At 33.5% G+C, this 24460-nt stretch overlaps 1 protein-coding gene across 2 annotated transcripts in view; it reads left to right on the top strand.

The window, feature by feature from the left end:
- CNTN5 (contactin 5) overlaps window positions 1-24460 on the top strand; it is a 1363702-nt gene that overhangs the window by 1228056 nt on the left and 111186 nt on the right. For both annotated transcript variants that reach the window (XM_032358816.1, XM_032358817.1), the window contains one exon: window positions 5286-5406. In XM_032358816.1, the coding sequence (XP_032214707.1) occupies window positions 5286-5406 (121 nt within the window). The remainder of the gene's footprint in view (window positions 1-5285; window positions 5407-24460) is intronic.

The raw sequence follows: 24460 nt of genomic DNA, 5'->3' as shown, positions 1-24460 counted from the left end.
ACTGAGCCATTCAGCATGAGCCCTGTTTACAAGAATACTCAATTTAAGCTATCTTGTTTAGATGATTCATTCCTTGAACATTCTCAGAGTGCTTAGTATGTGCACAGAAATCTGCTAAATCCTGCTGAAAAAAAAAATGCTTTAAGAGTATTTTACACTTTTGAAGCATTTCCCAATAGTTCATGTATGTATGTATGTATGTACTTTGTTTCACTTGATTTCCCTCATGAAAGAGGCAGTGCAGTTGTTATTATTCCAATAGAGTGAGTCTCCCAGAGTTGTAGGGCCAGGAAATTGCTAAACTAAGGCTAGAATTGAGGTCTTCTTATTCTGAATGCAGTAGTTTCCTTATAAGAGAGTAAGAGAGGAGATTTTACACACACACACACACACACACATATATGTATGTATGAGATTATAGAGAGGCGATTATATACATTTTATATATAAAATATATTCAGAAGACCTGAATATATTTTATATATATAATATATATAATCGCCTCTCTATAATCTCATACATATATATATGTATTCAGAAGACCTGAATATATTTTTTATATATATATATAATGTATATAATCGCCTCTCTATAATCTCATACATATATATATGTATTCAGAAGACCTGAATATATTTTATATATATATATAATGTATATAATCACCTCTCTATAATCTCATACATATATATGATCTCCTCTCTTACTCTTACATATATATAATGTATATAATGTATATTACATATATATAATGTGTGTATATATATAATCTCCTCTCTTACTCTTACATATATAATGTATATAATCTCCTCTCTATAATCTCATATATATATAAAACCAGAAAATATATATATATAAAACCAGATAGATAGATAGATAGATATCTATATATATAAAACCAGAAAATTTACTATATCTATGGAAAATATTGATAGACATTTGTTGAAGGAGTGAATACCAATTAAAGATTTGTCTCATTTAAGAGTGTAATTATAGTTCCCTTTAATAGATAACATATATCAAAAACTTACTATGTGCCAAATATTGCTATGGGCTTAACTTGCATTATCACATTGCTGCTGTGAGAGAAGTTCACATGATACAGGAATTCCCCAACTTAAAAATTTAATAAGTGGCAAATAATATATTATATGCTAATAAAAAAATTATAAATGGGAGAGCAGGAATTCACACAATTCTGTGTCTTCCTAAAATCTGTATATATTCTTTAGGTACCCTTTCCCATTGTCTTTTTCCACAATCTTTTTCTCATTTCCCATCCTAACTTCTTTGAAAGCAAAAAAGAGGGGAGAGAAGAGTTATGTCAGGCACAGAGAAGGAAGAAAGCAAGTCATTCGTGCATTTGTCAGCTCACCCAGTGATCATTGGCTACTTTAGCACCAAGCTCAGTTCTGAGACTGTCTATAGTAGACCTTGGGGGTGACTTCCAAGAATGTCAGGTGCTATTTCAGAGACATGAGCAAAATGCTTTTGAAGCATAACTAAACAATGGTAGAACTAATGAAGCCTAGTCCAGAAAATCCAGGAAGGCTTTACCAAGGAGAAAGCATTTGAGCTGTCCAAAAGTATTTTCTCAGGGAAAGAAAGAATAAAGAGCATCTGCAACAGAACAACAGGCAGAATTATGGGAAGTAGTCCCATTGATGAGAAAATTTCAGAGTAAGTTTATAGAAGCACAGGATTCTGTCATAGGAGGCAGTATCATGTTCTGAGGAGCCTTCTATATTGGAGTGAGGAGATTAGACTTTATCTGCAAGGTAATAGGAGCCAGCAAACACTTTGAACAGTAAAGTTATATGTTCTCCCATTTCTTAGGAAATCTAGCAGTCTTATGTTGGATGAACAGGACATTTAGTCAAAGTGAAAGCCAATAAAGAGTTGGACTTGAGTGGAAAGATGACAGTTCCTGTTTTATTTCAAAACCATAAATAAAAATTAATGATAATCTAGCAACTGCTCTAGTGAGACTTTGTGACCAAGAGATGTAAATGACTTAGCCATGTTACTGCTCTCATAGGTGGTGAACATATAGCTTCTTTCTTTGTTCTTTTTTTATTGAAGTACAGTTAATATACAATGTTACACTAGTTTCCAGTATACAATATAGTGACTTGAGTAGTCTTTGCATTGTGCTATGCCCATCACAAATCTAACAGCTTATTTCATAAAGAGTCTTCATTTTATTCAACCATTCAACAAATATTTATTGAGCTCCCTCTATGTGGCATGCACCATGCTAGGTGCACAATGCTTGGAGCATTATGTTAAGTACTGGTTATGGGGAAGTTCATTTGCAGCAACATGTAACTCTATTTATTCATAAAGCCAGAAAAGCAGCAAAGAAAAGACGGGGTATAAAGTAAGTGTCAAACAAACAAAAAAAGAGAGACTAACTCCTAAGACAGAAAAAGTGAAAATGAGGTTTAAGCTTAAGAAAGCAAGTATCTGTTGTTAAGTAACCATTTCATTAAAAGTGCACTAAATTGTGGAGGTTTTTTCTCAGGAACTGCATACTGTGGACCAAGATTAAGTATAATGGGTTCCCACATGAATTCTTCTCATTACTTCTCTTGAAAGATCAGTGAATCTACTGAACGGGTGATATAGGTTTAGTGTTCACAATCCGTTCATTTTACTTTTAATCTCCCCTGTTTAGAATTGTAAAAATGTAACATAGGTATAATCCAAAAGAGAAGGGATGAGGCCAAAATGAGACTATTTCAACTCCTCAGATAGTCTTGACATTGACAGAAATGCAATGAGCTGCAGATTTTTTATTCCTGATAGATGGTGATGTAGTTTCAGGCAGTTAATAAAGTATTGCACACTATTAATTGCAGGAACCGAGTAAAGGACAGCATAGGAAAGATAATCTATACCTCACCCTCCTGAATTCCTTGAATCTTTTTGTTATTTTTAGTGAAGACTCATCTTAATCCAATTAAGTTTTTCTTTTACTATAATTCAGCAGAGAGGACAGAGGTTTGAGGACTTTTATCCAGGACAAAAAGAAATCAATAATTTGGGAAGAAAAAGTTCTAGAAAATAAGACAATCAATTATTTAATCCTAAGAATGTGATTTTTATCATTTATCATTTATCACATTTATCACATTTTTTATCACATTTCTCAAAAATGTGAGCCTGAAAAATGACTTATAATCATATTTTCCACTGTTAAACTACCCCAGCCAGTCTGTTATATGAGAAAAATAGACAAGACAATAAAAAAACAACAAAACAAAAATCAGCAAGCACAGTCTTTCATAAGCATTATTTCTGGAAATAATAAAGTCCCTTCTGATTTTTTGGACCTCTCCTTGAATTTTCCATTAGACATGGGCCCCATTCTGAGTTCAGAGTGTGCCTATTGATTCCTGATTAATTTGAATACCCTATTAGGACAGTTTCTTTGAAATCCAAGGGGAAAAAGAAATTTTCACACCTAAGATGGACCCATACTACATAAAGTGGTAAATATACCAAAGCTAACTTGTAAGTATTAGGTTATGTTAATTTGAAACTGAATTATAGCTTATAATGCTTGTAATTTGCTTTTGTTTTCCATATTAAATAAGAGTTTTAAAGTATAAATTTCCTCTTCAGATTTGAAAGAAATAAACACTTAGTCCAGTATTGATGAGAAAATTAATTTAAGAGTACCAACTTATCCTAAGGAAATTAATGGCATAGGACATTCTCTGGATAAATATTACATTCTTTGAAATAATTGCTATGACATTTTAATGCATTCTCAACATGAAACCTTCCCTTGTAAATGACTAAACCAGAGTACGTCTTAACAATTATTTCATGAGAGAAAACTTCAATACTCTTAGAGTTACTATCATAAGACTAATGTAAAGGGGGGAAAAAAAAAACAGAAGTGAAATACCAGAAAGAAGTGGTTTAAAACAGTACAGGGTTAAGCATTTCATTTAAATAAATACACACAGTTTGAGAGGCCAAAACTTCAATGATTTCACAAAATTTTCCAATGAACTCTAAGGAAAGAGAAAAGAGTCCAAAGAATTTCCAGAAATTCCTCTAACTTTTATGATCTTTGTATGACCCATTGGTCTATATCAAAATAAATGCAAGCAACTAAACTCAAATAATTATTGGAATACTGCCCTCTAAGTAAACAAATGCACCTTTTTTTAAGGTAATTCACCTATTCCATCAAAAAAGAAAAGATCTCTAATTTGAAGTGCTTCTCTTTGGCTTGCATTAAACATCCTTTCATATGCTCAACAACTGTTAAAGAGAAGTGTTGAGTTCTTTGAAAATGTTATTTCAAACTGTATGCATCTATGTTCATTCCAGTCAATTGTTTTTGATTGCAACATGAAAACTGAAGAGTATATTGGAGTTTTGCTATATCATTATCTGAAAAAATACCTTATGAGTTGTGGATTCCAAATATTTGGATGTTCACACTCACACATAAAAATCTGTCTTTTCGGATAGAGTAAATGAAAGCCAAGATTAAGTAATGAAAGCCTGCACCCAACATTCTAATGTTTACGATCATCACTAATCCCATGAACTGATATATCTAGAAGACATTTTCCCTGGTACTTATTGATCTCTTTAACTGCAGTTGTTCTTCAACTACGTTCTAATCATCTTGCTCCCAACAAGAACCAAGTGTTTTGAACATCCTTTGTGTTTTATAACTACATTGATTAACAGAAATTCAGGCTGACCTTACTCCCTGATGGTGGTGGTTATGGGAGGAATAAATCTTTGTTAAGTAAAGGCACATGGCTTTGGGAACAGCAATCTTTCACCTATGCACTCTCATCCTGTTGTCTACAGTGTACTTACAAAAGCAATCATTTAATAAAGTGGCACAAGATAATCTTTTAAGTGCTATTTTCTCATAATTTCCACAAGTTGCTATTCCTTTCAAAACTATTGTCTTGCCACTGTATAGGCCTGTCTCAGAATGTCAAAGCACTGATTATTTTTCCTATCCTTTTAAATATAGGATGTTTATGGATATTTAAATATTTATTAAATATGGTAGCTGCTAAATCATTATATAAAATATTAAATGTTCAAATTCTTTATTAGCAATTGTTGAAAACATAACTTCCATGTCTTTCTTAAAATAGGGCATGTTTGATTTCTGTATTGTTGTCATATAAATTGTAAGGACAAAAATAGGCCCTATGACTGAATGTACAAAATTCCCCTTAAACCACCTTGAACTAGGCAGATTTGCAACATTTTAAACTGGCACTTCATCCCTCTTTCAGCAAGCATCCTCTGCAGATTTAATGATCAGGAACATCCTTCTGATGCATGCTGGGAGATATGGCTGCAGGGTACAGACCACAGCAGACAGTGTGTCAGATGAGGCAGAACTTCTGGTTAGGGGTGAGTATGCTAATAGTGCAGTCTGAAGACATGATCACCATAAATTATCATACAAAGGAATTTAAATGCATGGACTTTGAGCACATCAGGACTGTGCATTTTACTTTCAATTTTACAATATATGTCATTTTTGCTTAACCTTTTGTCTTTGAAAAATTACATGGAAAATTGCTTCTTAGTAACAGACAAAACCTACAGATCCAACTGCAGGGTCTAAAACACCTTTAGTAGTAAGTGGTCACTTAGTGTTTCACCAACTTAATGCCAAACAAATTTTAAACAGTTGAATCACAGATACTTGGACTACAGAGATAAAATTTGTTTGTGTGTTGATGTGTTTTTCAAATGCAAAGCTAATGGAACCCCTAGGCATTTTTTTTTTCCCTCCACTAACTTCTAAATTCTGCTTCCCCAAACAGGAAAACAGCACGCCTAATACGATGGCGTTTGCAACTGTTCAGTGACAGGGACTTTTTAAGTATGAAAATATCAAACAGAGTCTGTGCATAAATGACAGTTAAGTGGTTTCCACTATGAACTGGGCTGCCAAATTCTGCAACCTTATAAAGTTACATCTTATTTGAATTAAGTAAATGACTGTAGCACAAATTTCTTTTAGCACATTATTCCCCAGTATGGGAAATGCAGCTCCTAGCATGCATATTCTTTCTCTCTTTCCTTATTCCCTCACTTTTTTCTTTCCTTCTCTCCTCCCTTCCATCATTCCTTCCTTCCTTCCCTCCTCTCTCTCCCTTCCTTCCTTTCTCTTCTTTTCTTCTTTCTTGTTTTTTTTTTTTTTTAGCTTGAGATACAATATACCTACAGAAAATTCCACAAAATATTTGTATACAGGTGTATAACTCAGTGAAAAATCAAATGTGAATACACCATGAAACTAAATTCAAGACAACAGCTAGAACATTACCAGAATCTCTCCTACTGTCCCTCCTTTTTTTGATTTTAAACAATTACATTTGAGTGATGTGAGTATTGTATGCTAAGACTCCTTGCATGATCTCTGCAAATAAAATTCACAATCCATAGCAAAAACTTGTATTTTAGATTTGTCTTTTATCTACGTGAAGTGTTTTCCAATCATAGTTTTTAAGAATTCATTAATATAAAAAAATCTTGAGTAGGAAACATAAGGCATATAGTAAGTTTTATCATCTCTTTGTTTTAGTGGTATGTATTATCAAACGTTTATTGATTTTTGCTAGTGCATCCATTATTGATCCAAGTAAAATATTGTTTTGATACTAGTGTGTATCTGAGTGAGTGGCATTTTGTTCATTTTTTGATGTGTGTGTGTGTTCCATTCCAAAGGTTATTTGAACTTTTCTCCAAATTTATATCAAGAATGTGTATCTCTATTACCCTTTTACAAAACAACAACCTTTTAAAGTGCTCATCCTCATGGTATCCCATTTAGATGAAAATTTTTCCTTTATGCCTTTTGAAGTTATAAGGTTCATGGAATTGCAAACCCCATATTGCAGTCAAATTTATGGAAAATTGCTTTCTTCTCTTGTTGTGGTCTATTTTAGATTATGTGTATTTATTGTGTAGCACTTGACTAGTAATTTAGAATGATGCTCCTAAAATTGGAGCTTTCTAAATGGATAACACAATTTAGAGGCTGATAACAAGAAACTAGGTATTTTTACAGGGTTATAAGGAGCAAATTTAAACCAACATTCTGCTTTGTAAGTAAAATTAAACTCAACAGAGTTTAGAACATAATTCAGGTTCAGCTTTTTGTGTTCTGCTCTTTTAGCCTTTGGCTTTATGCCTAGGAGAAGACAAAAATGCATAAATGTTAAAATTACACTCAAAAGAAATTTCAAGCAAGTTTCTATTGTCTGAATATTCATGTAACATTCAACTCAAGCTTTCGTTCAAAATGAGTTTGATCAAGTCACCTATATTTTATTACATAGTTGCTTTACTTCTCTAAAATTAGTAAAAATAACTTGCCTCTTCTCCCTGGTTGGTCTTAGACAGATTTAAAAACTTAACTAGGGGTTTTGGTTCTTCCTTTTTTATTTTTACTATTTATGTTAACAGCTCCTGGTAATTTAAGGAACTTGGATGCTTGACTTTTGCAGTTTCTCATGTTGAGTTGTGAAATAAAACTCAAAATAGTTTTACCCTGCTGTTCTTTCTCCCATTCCCATTCATTGATTTAAAAAGCTGGAAATTCTAATAGTACAGGCCACAGGACCAAAGTCGAGCATTTAAATGGAGTTTTTCTAATGATGGCTACAGTTAGAGCACCAGAATCCTTAAAGTGCATTTATTCAAGTATATGTCACATAAAAATGGGAAGAGCAAAGACAATTCCTCATACATCTTCCTATAGAATACCATCATTGGATTGTCTCAGCAGTTCACTTCGCTCAGTGTTGGGTATGAGGAACATTCTTGGGTGGCCAGGGATAAGTTTCTATAACCCTGTAATTCTATTTTAGTGGGGATTTAGGAGATTAAATCTGTGTTCCTCAAGATTGATAGAAGCTACTTTTTTATCATCCCCTTTCCCATTAAATATAGTCTTTGAAATACTTTTGTACCTCTTATCAAGTCCTGAAATTTTTCTCCAAGCCTCTTAGGAACATCAGATTGGAGCTCAGGTGTGTAGCCTTAAGACCTCGTCATTGCCTGCTTAAAATCTGAGTGTTCCTAACTAGTAATGTCTCCCGCTTCTCTACCCATTCACTATTTTAAAGCTGTATTTCCCCAAAATGCTTGTTTCCACTGCTTCTTCATTTTGCTTGTGAATGTCAGTTCTATTATTCACCTCTTTTCCACTATTCTTGTCATCCTCCAAAAATTGAATTTTCCTTTAATTATCTGAAGCATAAAATCACCTGCTCTTGTATATTTAATATTCAGTGAACCAGCATTATCACAGCACCACAAATAATTTGGAAAGCCACAACAGAAGTAACAAATATGTTAAAATAACTGATTTTGCTGAAATACAAAGAGAAGTTCAAGCCACACCTGGACATCTGTGCACAATTTAAGTCACTTATTCAAGGGTGCTATAGCAACAAAACAGAAAGTAGGGCTAGACGATGTTATGGGAACCTCTTTACAGATAGATAGAACTGTATTATGTTTCTAGGGCAAAGGAGATTGATCATTAAGAGTAACACGGGAGGATACAAGATCTGTAAAGAACCGATACTCCCAAGCAATATGAGAGTTGGTTAAACACAATATTAAAACTCCAGAGAACGGAGTGTTAGTTTTTTGTTATTTTATTTTATAAAAATAAATATTAGGAATATGTTTCCCCAAGCTAATATAAGAGCAGGAAACTATCATGGTTTAAAGAATAAAATGTGTTTAGCAGTAACTGGGATCAGAGCAAGAGTTCTATTTACTCCACCCAGGGACAAAAGAGTTTAAAAATTCACTTCTTCATTAAATTTTATATTCATATTACTCTGTTTGTTAATATAAAACAGTAGTTCAAGAACTCTTGGGATAGCCAAAGAATAATCAATAATCTTTTGGCTCCTCCTAAATGCATACCTTATATGCTCTTCTTTCTCAAAACTTGGACAATTTTCATTTCCTGCATTACAACTTACAGAATGAATCTGATGTTTATTAAATCAAATTTGAGAAGAAAGACTCCACCTTAGGATGTAATTTATTGAGAGATCTATTTTTAATCATTCACCCTTTCTTATTCAACTTGGTGTTCAACTTCTCTTTCAGTTTTATTTGCTTTAAACTTTCCATCAATTCAATTCTACTTTTTTTCTTTTGAAGAAAGCTTTTTTCCTCGAATATAAGCTCTGAGCTAGGCATGTAGATGGAAAGATGAAGAGCCCTCTGTGTGGTCCTATGGCCACTAGTGTGAGAGGCATCTTTGGGAATAGCATGAGAAACACTAAAAAAGTAAAGCTCGCTGGGTAACTTTCAGTCTTTTAGGGGAAATAATCAATACTAGAAGACAACAAAGGCATAGCTACATAATTTGTGAGAACCAGTGCCAACTAAAAATTCAGAGCCCCTTGGTCAAAACTTCATAAGAATTCCAAGACAGTGAGAACAGAGCCTTAATCGAAGTATGGAGACCCTTTAAGTTAGTTACCCTGAGTGACGGTGCAGGTAGCAGAGCCATGAAGCCAACCTGCTATACCTATTAAATTATGTATTACTTTACAAGAAGAAAAAGGACTTTACCAAAGGATACTAAGATTTTTTTTTTTCAATTACAACAAAGTTATCTAAATCTGCTTTCTCATCTGAGATATTAGAACCTCTTCAGTGGTTTTATCAGCTTTTTATTTGAAATGTCTTTTAATTGTTCTACTCCATTTTGGAAGATTTTTTTTTACTGTGTTAAAGTAATCATTAATTCATATTCCTATTTTAATTTCCACCAAAAACTCTTGTCATCATGTGGTATCTAGTGTTGCTGGCTAGATTTAAATCTAGTCAACAGCAGAGACTTTACATTTTAGCTACTTGTGAAGTGTTACTTGTTTTATTTTGCTTTCAAATTAACCTAAAGATATCAATTACTGCCTGATGGAAACCAGTTTGGAACTTTTGACTAAATACTGTCTAAACTATAGTTTTCAGTGATTCTCACTAGCAAGAGAGGAAAGTTTGAGGATCTTCTGCTTTTTGTCCTTTTAAGGATGCAAGTACAATAACTTTCCCAATAAAAAGGGAAATTCAAGCTTAGGTGAAAATCTTGAACATATTTCTATTTTGAGAATCTGATTTGAGAATTAAACATTACTAATGTGTTAATGTGCTCTATCTTTATGTCTCTCATGGAACTACCCTTATGAACCATGTAGATTCCAAACTGAAATAAATGCTTATCTTAGCACTGGCCTACTTTAGCATCTGGCCACTTCTGAAAGTTTCAAGCTTTAAAATATGCAAGTATTTAACAGAAGTATCTTTTGGGAGATAGAGTTTGCATAGTTTCTCTTCTCACCATTACACGATTACCTTGTACTTGGAGATTGCACAAACCTTCATATGGTAGAGTAATGTGTTAGACTAAAAAGAATCTCTATTTAAAAAAAAAAAAAAATCTAGTGGAAGAAAAACGAGCCAGTAGTCACAAAAGCAAAGCTGAGTTTGCCAACATTTGGGGATCACAGGACAATGAAAAAGATTTTAAGTGTAATTTTTATCTTAATTAATAGTAATAGTAAGCGAATTTGTAAATAATTTATGTTTTAGAGCAGATGAAGTTTATTTAGTTAATATGTTTGCTTTTGTACATTAAAATAGCTTTAAAATGAATATATAAAATATCTTCCTTCTTAAAGAAAATCTGATCTTATTCATGCAGTGTCTTATTGAAACATCCTACATCCCTGTGGAAATTTTTAGATCACTACTATCACTAGTATTGGATACGATTATCTAAATAACTTATACCAATGACTTATTTTTCTAGCTTAGAATTTTTTGGTATTAAGTAGTTTGACATTAACTTTTGTTGTTGTTGTTGTTAATCATATGTTTGGATTCTGTGTACCACATTTAGTCTGGTTCATGGAAGAAATAGTTGACTGATTGACTTGATTGATGGAAATGATTAAAGCAAAACTAACACATAAGTTGTTATTGTATACAGACAACCAACTGATGGAGACTAAGTTGTGTATTTTATTCCCTCAACAAATACTGAGAACTGCCAGAAGCCAACTTTTCCTTTAGGCACTAATAATTTCTGTCAATTGACTTAGGCTTTTGCAGGTTTCTTGGTAGGAACACTTTGCTGTTTTGAAGCAAGTACTCTTCATTTTGAGGCTGTGTGTAACTCTTCAATTTGTGACTTACATTTTGAGAAAAATTCTGATCAGCTGGATTTTATTTATACATATTTTTGAGTGACAAACTGTAAGGTAATCACACTTCACTATATATATTGACCCACAGACTAAGCTATTTTTCTTACAAATCCATCTTAATATAAAAATGACATTTACTATCACTTCACATTTACATAAGCTTATTGAGATAAATTCTCTTTTTTTAAGCTTTCGTTTATTCATTTGACACAGAGAGAGAGAACACAAGTATGCAGAGAGGCAGGCAGAGAGAGGGGGAAGCAGGCTCCCAGCTGAGCAGAGAGCTTGATGTGGGGCTTGATCCCAGGACCCTGAGACCGTGACCTGAGCCCAAGACAGAGGCTTAACCCACTGAGCCACCCAGGCACCCCTGAGATAAGTTCTTGATGTGTGGCTTTTGATTTAAGTGATGATTTTATTCATTATTTAGTGAGTGCCTACTATATGCCAGGAGAGTTCTAGTATGCAAGAGGGAGAAGTGTGAGATAGGATTGCGTATAAATGCCTACTAATGCCATGGTAGAGAGATTAACTTTTATGGACATCTATCAAAGGATCAAAGCAGGAAGGGGACATGAATAGATATACACTTTGAGAAGATCATTTTGAAAACTACAGAGAATGTTTCAGAGAGTGAGACCAGTAGTTGTTAGTAGACCAAGTAGGAAGCTATAGCAGCAATCTTCACAAGAAATAAGAAAGGTCTGAAAAAAGGCAATGATAATGGAGATTAAAAAGAGTGTACATATTCAAAAAATAAGAAGGAGAGAGAATCCATAGAACTTGGTAGCTCACTGCCTATGAAAAATGAGAGGCAAGAGTCAAGAATGAATGCCAGTTTTGATGTTTAATGGAGTGATCAATGGCAGAGAGACCATTCATTCCGGTTAGACCAAGACAGTTCCAAGTTAAACTAGGGGTGGCAGAGTAATTATTAGTGAAACCCTTTCACTCTTAAAATTTTCCTGCTTTAGATAAATTATGTGAACACCCTTAAGAATGATCATGCTTTTCATGTAGTCTGGAAGGTAAGGAGAAAATTGGATTGGTAGTAAAGCAACAGCATTTAAGATAAGGCTCTCCAAAGAGAAATACTCTGTTCGCAAACAGATTTGTGGGTATGGAGCTAGGAGAGGAACACTGAAGTTGAGATGTAGATTTGAGCACAGTCAGATGGAAATGAAAGTACAGAGATAGCATATAAAGAATGAAAAGGGAAAAACACTCAAGATAGAATCTCATGAAAAACTAAAGTTGAAAAGAAGAGGAATATACAAAGATTGGGAAGTGACTGCTGGAGACAGCAACCTACTAGGAAGAAAGCCAAGGAAATCAAGTTATAAGGACAAAGAAAAAAGAGAATTTCAGGAAAGACAAAGTAGGCAACAGTGTCAAGTACAAGTAAAATAAGAACCAATATCTACCATTAGGTTGAGCAATTTGAAAGTAGCTGATGACTTTGGCAAGGGCAAATTCAATGGCCTGATAGGGTATAATATCCAAATTACAGTAGATGGAAAGAGGCAAGCAATGATGTATAAAAGGAAAGCATGGACTTTGAAGTCAGATGTTCCATTTCACCTCCCCTAAACTCTAAATGGTCTGTAACTTGGACAGGTTGCTTACCTTTAACCTTGCTCACTTTTCATTCATTCATCATACATTTCATTCATACATCATACATTTCATTCATATATCATACATTTATAGAGCACATAATAAGTGGCAGGCAGTATACTAAGTACAAGCTAGCCATGAATAACTTGTGTCCCTGACATGGAAGAACATGTCTTTTTACAATATAATATAAGGAGTGCTGTTAGATGTATGAGCAGCACATTCTACTGATTATAAGCCCCATTAATAATAATAACAAACAATTATCATTTATTGTTTCTCCTATATGCCAGACACTGTCCCTATATGAATTATTTCACTTTATTCATTTAGCATATCGTATAAAAACAATGAGAAGAATACTGTTTTTAGTTTCAGTTTGTAAATAAGGAAACTAAGGCTTGGGGAGATTTAGGACTTGTTGACATCACCCTAATAAGTGGAATAGTGAATACAGTCCAAACAGACTAATTTCAAAATAAACATTTTAAATTACTATTCTGCCTTCCATCAATATCATCAATTGTCAGATCGTTTTCATTTTATTCATCACTGTATTCCCTGGACCTACGTAGTTCCTGACACATAGTTCCTGACATATATTTGTGGAAAGAAGGTAGAAAGAAAGAGAAGGAAAGGGTAGAGCAGGGAGGGAGAAAAGAAGTAAAGAGGAAGGAAGAAAGGGGGAAAAAAGAGAAAGAGGAAGAAAGGAAGAAAGACTGAAGGGAAAGAAAAAAGTCCTATAAGAAGGGATGGAGTGACAAGTTCTGTGTAGGAGTCAGAGAATTTTTATACATGAGCTAGATTAAAGTCATTTGTTAAGGTAAGAAAGAGAGGTTAATCTACAGCATTTTGCAAATAAGCTCTTTTTCACTCTCATCTGCCTCAAAGGGCAGGCCTCATGCTTTCTAATCCTCTAAAGTATTTTAACTTTGACCACATGACTGGGAGCCTCAACATTACCAATCACCACTTTCTTGCATATTTTGCTCTAAATCACAACTAAGCTTACTGACAAGCCTGAACTTCCTCTGACCCTCATGTCTTGCCAATCATATAAGATGTCAAATTCTAATAATTCTTTTCTCAGGACATCTTGTAGGACTTCTTATCCAAACACGTTAAGTTTTGGTAGAAAAGAATCACTTCTGGACAAAATGTCACCAGGAATACTAAGCAATATTAAAGAAACAGACCTCTTTCTGCATGATCTCTTCTTATTCTCTCATTTTAAACTTTCTTATGATTGCCACAATTATGAGGGAAGAACAAAACTCCCAGCTACTTTAAAACATACCTGACCTTCATTTCAATCATTGCTGCTGGTCTTTCAAACCTCTGATATTTGTTGTTTCTTACCTACTCATGGGTAAATCATGCCAAAAGTCATGAAAACAAAATAGTACAAAACACACTAACCAGTATTATTTGGGCAAAATGTTGGAAGTACATTCTACCTGTGTTCACTTGTTTGAACTGTTTGGAAAAATCACCTACTTACTTTTTATAGTTTCTATAGATGTAGGACAAAACCAAGCAGCAACCCTTTCTAACACATGACCTTTTAAATCTCCTGAATGCATTTGTTTTCCATGACTGTTACCTAGGTTGTTTTAGCATTTTTTTTTTCCAGTTTTAGGTAGTAACTTATTTTCATGTAAAGCCTAGAATACACATTTTCACAGGCCATGTATATATATATTACATTGCCTTTCTTTCATAACCTGTATGTGGTCACCAAGAACCCAAGTTCCAAGCAAAAGATTTGTGAAATGTCAGCCCAATACTAGTCACACCTCCAAAACAATGGAAAATTGGTAAGTTTACTTTAGTCCCTACCTTAAAATCTTGTTTTATTTTAATATATGTTCCAAAACACTCAATTCTTAATTATTCTCTTGATTTTGTCTAACATCATACAACTTGTAACCTGGTCTCTGAACCTAGTCTTCATTGAACAACACAAAATCCATGAATATTGAACAGAGAGAAGACCAGCACTGATTGAAGAAAACTTTTGCTGACTTTTATTGAAGATTAGACTTTGTCCTCCTAAACACCTGGTAAAGGTAATACCTTTGTTTCACTAAGTACCCCTTAATTTGGAATTACAAAGGCAATTAGCTCTCTAATGGGTTAGAGCAACTGAGGTGAGAGACTAGGAGAGAAACTGAAGAGCAGATGATGTCTGTTAAAGCTAAGAGGAAAAAAACAAAAAACAACTGAATCATTCTTGGTAAAAAATCTTTCTTATAAATGTCTCTCCTCCTTTTTTTTTTTTTCATTTTTCAAAACTAAAGTGTGTCTAACTTTATTGCTTAGTATGTATGAGGAAAATCTAGTCTGACACCTTATATGTAAAGATTGGTAGTCATGAGCACATGGATCTCTACCTTGGGTTATTGATTGAGTATGTAAGTAGACATTACCTTCCAAAACTTCTGGATCATTGCTGAGTACCTAAACACTCAGGGGGAAAGGGAGAAAGATAGCTTCCAGCTTTATAAAAACAGTTTATTAAAATAGAAAATAACCACTGTAAGATTCAAAGTGGGCAGGCATTGAAAAGCTGAGATATAAAAGCGACAGCTGCAAGATTATTTATTCAGTGAGAAAATAAAATTGCATAAGCTTAAGGTGTATAAAAAGTACCAAAGAAAGGTCTGCTGTGCTTGCATTTCATTTAGGAAAGCAATATCTTTGAGCAACCAGAGCACTTAGCACTAGACCTAGTTTATAGCTGGTGCTCAATAAATGTTAGTTGAATTTCAATAGCCTGATTTAAAAATGACACAAGTAGTTTAAAATTGCTGTGATGGTAACGAGTTTATACAGCCAGTACAGTGTAGCATTATAAAAATAACCCAGGCCCAGATTTCAATCTCACTCTGACACTAGCTGAATAACCATAGGCAAGTCATTTTACCTCTTCTGGATTTTTCATTTCGATAGTAGGCATATAATATCTAATTTGCAGACTTAGTAGGAGAATGAAATGAGATTTTAAATGGTAGAATGCTTCTCAGTAAATGCAGATATTATTGTTGATATTTTTAATTAGAAAAAGAATTTTTATTTCCCTAATCTTTAAGGTTAAGGGACGAATCATTGTTCTTTATGGTATGTATGTGCAGGGAAATGGTATGCATTTCTCCAAAACTCAATCCTATTTTATTATCCATTGACTAAAATATCCAATAGTATTCTGATTATTTTTGTTCGTCTTGTTCGCTTACAATTTGATAATACATTCTAAAGGTGATTGGGAGCATTTGACTGCCTCTCCTTCCTCAGGGTCAAATTGGCATGTTGATAGATTTGGCATAATTGTGTTCTCTGCTGGTTTGTTGTCATTAGGATAAACTGAAACACCATCAGGGCCATCTCAGTGCATTCAGTAAACTGAAGCAATGAAATCTTGCATCACTTTCCTGAAGCGGGTTGTTTATATTAACACATATTTACATGCATTGAAGATTCCATTGTGATGGCTTCCATCCTGGAGCAAAAGGCAATAGCTATCTTAGTGTACAAAGGAATTTCCCAAATGTGAAATAAATGCTGCAGGGCTTCAAATACAGTTATACAAAGGAATCAAAAGAAAAAGACTGAGTTTAAAAAAAAAAAAGGTTATAAAGTCAAATACACAAATTATATTTCATTCTAGAAAAGATGTGTAGATGAGCCCATTCTAAGGTTTTTTGTTTTTTTTTTGTATCAATAACTAGCTTCGGTATCTGCATAACTAATAGTCACCAACTTGGTATCACAGAAAATGAGCACCAAGTACATATTATAAAATCGATTTAAATCACAGTATTCAATATTTTTAAAATATATTTATTCTATGAGTGTTTACATAGAATTTTGCATACCTTCAGTTTAGTTGATAATGAAACAATGCAAGAATTAAAATAAAGGATACAAAGCTTTTATAAACCACCAAGGACACTAAAGGATTTGGAAATATTTGTAAACTAAATACTTAGATTCTTAAAAAGTGAAACAAAATAGTATGAATGATTTTTAGGTTCCCCTAAAATTATGTCTTAGATTTTAAAATATTCCAGTCAGAAGTACAAAATTTTAAGCAATGGAAATTTTTTTTTAAACCACATAAGTTAATCATCTATACCAATGCATTAGCTTTCTAATTTGTCAGCATTCTGATTAGGCTAATTTAAGTATTCATTCATCACAGAAAACTGTGGCATAAAACAAGTTTCTTTGAATTATATGTTTTGTTCAGTAAGTTATTGGTTCATACAATTATTTCTTTTGTGGCAACTCAAGATATAGAGCAGTTATTAGTAAAATTCATTTGAAATACCTTACCACTGTTTCAAAGACATTTTATCACTTGATCTGTATGTATCAGTAAATCAAAGCTCATATATTTGTCTCACAATCTCAGCTCACAGAATGTTAAGTCAAGCTAATAAGCAGCATCGATCATATCCCACTGGATGAGGTAGTATGTATTACAGGCACTCTCCCTGTAATCCATCCATTATATGAAACATCTGCTACAAATTATCCAACCTCCAGTACTGCTCTATTTAAGTGCTCTGCAAGAGCCCACTGTCTCCATTTCTCCAAATGAGTTAGATGGTGGTATCAGGATTGTACCAAGTTCATTGTCACCATTTGACAGCAGTCATCTTTCAGTCTGTGCCAAACTCTTAATGGTACATTACATAATGGTATATGTCTTCTAACAGCTGTGTAGCAAAAAATCATCTGAGTATAAAGCAGCAGCCATCAAGATACCCCTAAGACTATTCTTTCTCCATTATGTGTCATTGGGAATAATAATTCCAAATTCACTTCATGGTATATTTGGGAACATAAACCACAAAGATATCTATAAATTATTCATAAGTGAATAGTGATAGTGAACAGATTTAAAAGCCCATGCTTTATTTTTTATCTTAATTTGCATTGCAGAATTATAATAAGTCATACACAATAAACCCAATATTGGATTTATATAAAGTTTTGCAGAACATGGCACTTTGCATATTTTAGCACCCCTTATAGAATTCCTGTAGGATTTCTTTAACTCATTTTTTCTTAGAATTTATTTAATTTAGTTTAATAAATTAATTTCAGGATAGCATCTGGGTTGCTTGAAGTTTTTAATAAAAAAGATGATTGTTTTTATTTGTTCTTGCAACTTGTACAATAGACTCTCAAATATCTATTTTCCATTTCAGAAAGATCACCTTCGATGGATGGACAGTATTATTTTTCTATTGGAATATATACAGTGTACACAACTTCAACTCATGTAAAACTACATTAAATGTTTATGCCTGCTTTACTACCTTTAATTGTCGGCTAATGTACCTTTCACCTGATTTATGTGATAATTGACTGAGAAGTGTTTGTGTTTTTCTAAAAAGAAGCCCAGAGTTCTTTAAACATCTTAAACAGGGTGATATGGAGAGTCTCACATTGGCAATTAAATGCTTCAACCAAAAGTGGCACAGGTCATTTTAGCTCACAACTCAGTGGTCTAAACCAATCACTTAGCCTCATTTAACACAAAGGAGACAGAATTCCAATGACAAACACCCATTCACAAATTATACCTACCAGGATAAATTTCATGAAATTCCAACTTTATAAAACTGGTGTAGGGGAAGGATAGTGTCATTTTGTTTTGTTTTGCTTTGTTTTCCTTACAACATAAGTAGAAAAATGACCACACTCTCAATAAGATTTCAAGAAACTGGTACGCAAAACATTCTCAGAGACTAACACTGTTATTGAAACTACACTGACAACTTCAACTAAGCAGCACCAGTACAATAAGACAACATTGGAAAAGTGATTTACTGAATCATTGCAATTTACATTTGTTACCAATATGTTATTACAAAGGTGTTGCAGTTTTAGCATTAATGCTGATCACTAACATTTTCAAGTATTTAAATAGATTTTCCCCACTATATTCCTATAGCCTCTGAGGGATTCCTTTCCACTTTTGCTCTCTGGTTTTCAGTGGCTTCTTCCCTTTGACTTTTCTCTTGTGTTATCCAGAGTGACTTCTTATCACACTTAGATAAAATCTAAATTCATCACCATTGCCCTCATATCCCTCTGTCATCTGGCACCTACGGACCTTTCCCACATTATCACCCTCCTCTGTCTTCTTTCTCTACTTTGCTTCCACCACACCTGAATCCGTTCTGTTCCACAATTCTGCTTAACTCATCAACACTTAGGAATGTTGCCACTGATGGTCTCTGCCTCAAAAACTTATGTATGTGGCTGGCTGGCTCCTTATTTATTTTTCAGCTTCTTATCTAATGTTTCCTATCTCACCTCCATCTTATCTTCACCCTACTTTATTTTCTTCATAGCATTTATTACTATCTGAAACTATCTCATTCATTTGTTCATTGGCCTTCTTTTCCTCCCTAGAAAGTAATCCTGATCCCCAGGGTATGACACACAGTAGATATTTCCTCAATATTGTTAAGCAAATTATGAAATGTAAGAATAAATGACTAATTCTTTTTCCCAAAGTGAATAATTACATTTTAAAAATCAGATATATAAAGAAGGATAGACAGTGTATGAAGTAGTAATTGAATAAACAATAATCATAGGCATTTAATATTAAATATATTGCCATATCATATGACATGACACTGTGAAATATGAGAAAAAACTATATGGGAATAATATGGTGGGCTCAGGTTTCCAGAAGTTTCCTATAATGGTAATCACAAAACAGTTCTTTGAAGCTTGGCACTCCCATCTCTATAATAAATACCTTAGCATTTTTTTCATGATTTCACCTATTTTTTGCAACATACACACATTTTCACAAGAAATGTTGATTGAAATATTAAAAATCAAATGCACATAGCAAAGGAGGACTTACATGCTGGCTTCTGGCTACACAGAGTGTATGGGAAAGAAACTAAATAGAAGTGCTAAAGAAAAGGCTTCTGTGTCCATTAAAGATTTTATGTCCATGAGACAAATTTTTGAACTATCCGTTGAAACATCAGCCAGCAGACAGCCCAGCACCTAATTATCTTGCCTTATTTGCAACTGTAGGGGCCCAACCCATGTCCTGCAAGCTTCGCTATGTATAGTTTGATCTGTTTGTTGGGATATGAACTCTCTGGCAGCAGCTTTAATTTACTGCAATAGGTGCATCACCATATTTATTGAATCTTCCTCTGAATTTCACATGGACTCCAATTAACTTGTATGGTCACCAATTACACTTAATTCAATTCTTACCTAAAATCTACCTACTCAATAGGTGGGCATAACTTCCTTGATACTACTCATCATACCAACTTTTGAACTCAGTCACCTCTGTTTTTGGTTATGAACAAATATGGGACATAAAGAATTTAATTGAACAATGTTGACTGAGTTCCATGTTTTTCATTTCACATAAGTTTTCAATATTGTTAGCTATACTGATGTTTGACTGTTATTGATTCCCTATCACACAACTATTCCTGATCTTTTTGACTGTCTTCAGGCTCAAAACTAGCATCTTCCTACCTCTGTAGTTCACTGTTGTTATAATTTATTTCAATTGAAATTAATTGCTTTAACTTGACAGAAAAACTTTTGAGATCTTCTTCCAGATTTTCTCTTTATTCTAACATTATTCTTGCAATTTATCCAAGCATGAAATTCTGGAATAATGTTTCACTCCCACCCTTGACTCTTCCTCTATAATATCTAATGTGTTGGTCCATCTCCCATTTAAAAACATTTACTAGCCCTCCACTATTTACAGAACAAGGTTCAAACTCATTGTCCTGGTATTCAACTTCCTTTTTCCCACCTTTATAGACTTTTGATACTCTAATCAAACTTAAACTGCTTTCCCTCTCTTCAAAAATACCTTGAATTTTCCAGTCTTTTAGCATATTTGTTTACTTATCTTCTATCACCAAATAATAATAAAGTCATCTGTTCCATCTTAAGTACCAGCCCAGAGAGAGGAACCGCCTTCTTGGAATCTTCACTTAAAAAAAAAAAAAAAGGAAGAAAGAAAAAAAAAGTCCTTCCAGCCTCATTATTTAAAGAATTTTCTGTGACCTAGAGATATGAAGTATATTCCTAAGTCATTTTGGTTGGAAAATGACAAGGGCTGTATAAGAACTGGGTCTTATGGTACCCAGTCAGCCTTCATGTTTCAAAGCTGTCAAGTTTAGCTTTTTGGTTTTGTTTTCACATGGTAACATCTCTAAATCTTTCAGCCTTCTCCTTTTTTTTTTCCTTTTTTTTTTTAAGTCAATGTAGCAGTGAAAAACACACAGAGTATTTAATTATGGGTTTATAAAATGAGGTTTTTCAATTTTGCTCTAAAATTCTTTGATTTTTCTTTCTTATTTTAAAAGATCTTATTTATTTATTTGAGAGAAAGAGAGCATGTGAACAAGTACTGGGGAACCTAAGGGAGAGTAAGAAGCAGACTCTCCACTGAGCGGGAAGCCCAATGTCAGGCTCAATCCCAGGACTTTGAGATCAAGACTTGACCCAAAGGCAACTATTTAACTAATTGAGCCACCCAGGTGCCCCTGATTTTCCATACTTTGTTGAACTTTATTGTCATAGGAATACATTGACTAAAACAGTACAACTTTAATATGTTCCAAGTCTCTAACCAAAAGTATTCATTCCATTACCCTACAGGCAAATTTTTTAAATCACTTTAATAATAACATTGCATTACGTGTTTACCTATCTGGCTATTTGCCTCTATTTGGCCTCCTGTTCTATCAGTTTTCCCAGTTGACTTGTTTTTTTCCAACTCCAAGGGGTATATCTGATAATTAGATATGTTGAAGATCCTCTTTTCAGGTTACTTTTGCTAATGTAACCAATCTTTGTGTAGGTAAGGAATTATTCCAGTGTTAATCCTTCCTAAACCAAGGGAGTTTCAGTATCCTTTGTCTCTTAGAATGCTTACAGTTGCAAGTAATATAAAAACAAACTCAAATTGACTGAAACAGTAAGGAAGTTTATTGGTTCTCATGAGAGGACTGAAGCAGATTTTTAAATTGATTAATCCAGCGCTCAAGTGTTTGTTTGTTTGTTTGTTTGTTTTTTCCAAAGACCCAGGTTGATTCCATCTCTCCACTCTTGTCTACAATGCTGGCCTTACCCTAAAGCTCATGGTAGTCATAGGCTGACTGCCAAGAATGGTACAGGCTAAGTGCTTTTCTGTTGCCATACAACAGGCAAAAGAACTAGCGTATCTCTACAAGTGTCCATCCCTTCATTTAATTTTGCTTGTCTAGATCATGAACCAGCATCCAACATAAGAAGATTATCATGATCTGACTGGCTTAGACTTAACTTCCTGAACCAGTCATGACAGGAGCAGGTGAAATTGCCAAAATAAGCATAAACTAATCAGGGTCACCCATAGAATGGGGGCTAATTCCCTACACCACATTGTGACATGTGGAGTGAGTATTAGGGAATGAGCCACAAAGTCCACTTCATTTCTTTCATATGTTTCTACCTCCAAATTCATTTTCAATCAATAAAAAAGTTCTTCCTGCTCATAATTATTTTTAATGCTCTGAAATTTGCATTTTCTATGTCTGTGCTAAATTATGTGAAGTAATGTTGAGTACTAATAAATAGGACAGAGTTAAATCTCTGATACGTATGAAATTAAGAATCAGAATTGAACCCCAGGTCTGTCACTGGGGTGTAGTGTAACCTTGAATGAGTCACCTGAACTCTCTGAGACTCGGTCTTCTCATTTGTGGAAAGGGAGTGTTAATATCTGATTTGCCTTTTTTTTTTTTAAATACCTGATTTGCCTTAAAGATTAGAGAGAAAGTACATAACATTAAGCATAAAGCCTTCAACTTGATAAATAGGCATTTTAGCATTTTTCCCATTTTACATTATAAGCTCTCCAGAAGATATTGCTTGTTGAATTTGCTAAAAAGAGTACATTTTTTTCAAATTATTTTCATATCTATCCTTTATATTTTGGTATAACCAAAGGTGGTGCATAGGTTTTGATTTTTATTGGTAAAAAATGAAGCATAGTGAGATCATATGACATTGTCAAAGTTACCAAGCTATTGAGAGGTCCAACCACTGCTAGTATATAACTATTTACAGAATAATTTTTTATTACATTGCCCTATGTAATCCTGACAATAATGATAAATGTAAGGAAATTTAGGTTTAATGCGGTTCAGAAATTTGCCCAAGTTTCAGAAACTTATACAGAGTTTTTACATAAGCACTCAGGACTGGAATTAGATTTTTCAGACTCTTTAGCCAAATATCTTTTCTTTAGATTATTTTTTCTTGAAATACAGGGCACATAAAAATTTCCTAGGCATTTATACAAAATGAAATTGAAATTTAGTAGCTATTGAATAAAAAAGTAAAACTTGAGCAGAGATTTAAAATTTGAAGACTAAATAGGTGTTAAGTGGTTAAAATTAGGAGAGACAAAAATTTCACACTGAGGGACCCATTACATAGATGACAGATAATAATTATAACAATAGTAGTAATTATGAGAATGATAGAATAAATGGTGAGCTTTACCAATTAATTGAGAACAAAAGTGTTTTAAAAAAATAATTAGAACTGTTTATCATTCATTTCCATCCTTATCCACCCCACTAAAAATAGAATTGGCTATTCTCATAGGATTAAGATCAGTAAGAAAGGGTCACTTAAATTGGGTTAGTAAATATTAAAGAAATCTAAGAACACTCTCAAGTTGTCATGAAAAACATGATAATAAAGAAGTATCTGAGGAAAAAATAAAGAAAATTAGATACAATACTATATGAGGTCAGATGTTGCCATCCCATTACATCAAGAGCATGTCAGGACACTTCTTGTATAAGAATATAATATCAATAAAATCATGGTCTCTAAATCAGTCATGCCAAAGTCTTCATAATTCTATTCTAAAAATGAAAATCTTAAAAACCAGTTATTAATAAATATGACTATGTAATGTGCTACAAAAAATCTATTCACATTATTGACTATTACTTTTTCAAATTTATTTTTTTGTTATTTTTTATCTGAGTTCAGTTGAAACACAATATTATATTAGTTACAGGTGTACAACAGATTGATTCAACAAGTTTATATGTTATGCTGTGGTCACCAGAAGTATAGCTAACGTCTGTCATCACACGATGCTATTACAACATCATTGATTACATTCTGTGTACTATAACTCTTATTCCTATTACTTATTCATTCCATAACTGGAAGTCTGTATCTCCCACTCCCCTTTACCCAGTTTTCCCATGGCCCCACCTCCTCCTTCAACCATCAGTTCTCGGTATTTATAGGTCTGATTCTGCTTCTTGCTTCTTTATTCATTTGTTTTTGTTTTTATATTCCTCCTATAAGTGAAATCATATGGTACTTGACTTCCTTGTCTGACTTATTTCACTCACAATAATACTTTTTAGGCCCAACCATGCTGTAGCAAATGGCAAAATCTCATCTTTTCTTATGGTTGAGTAATATTCCTGTGTGTGTGTGTGTGTGTGTGTGTGTGTGTGTGTGTGTATCACATATTTTTTATCTATTCATCTATTGGCAAACAC

Source organism: Mustela erminea, chromosome 9 (genome assembly GCF_009829155.1).
Source record: "Mustela erminea isolate mMusErm1 chromosome 9, mMusErm1.Pri, whole genome shotgun sequence".
NCBI classification, from domain to species: domain Eukaryota; kingdom Metazoa; phylum Chordata; class Mammalia; order Carnivora; family Mustelidae; genus Mustela; species Mustela erminea.
The sequence above is the reverse complement of the archived record's forward strand: the minus strand, read 5'-3'. Positions and strand labels throughout refer to the sequence as shown.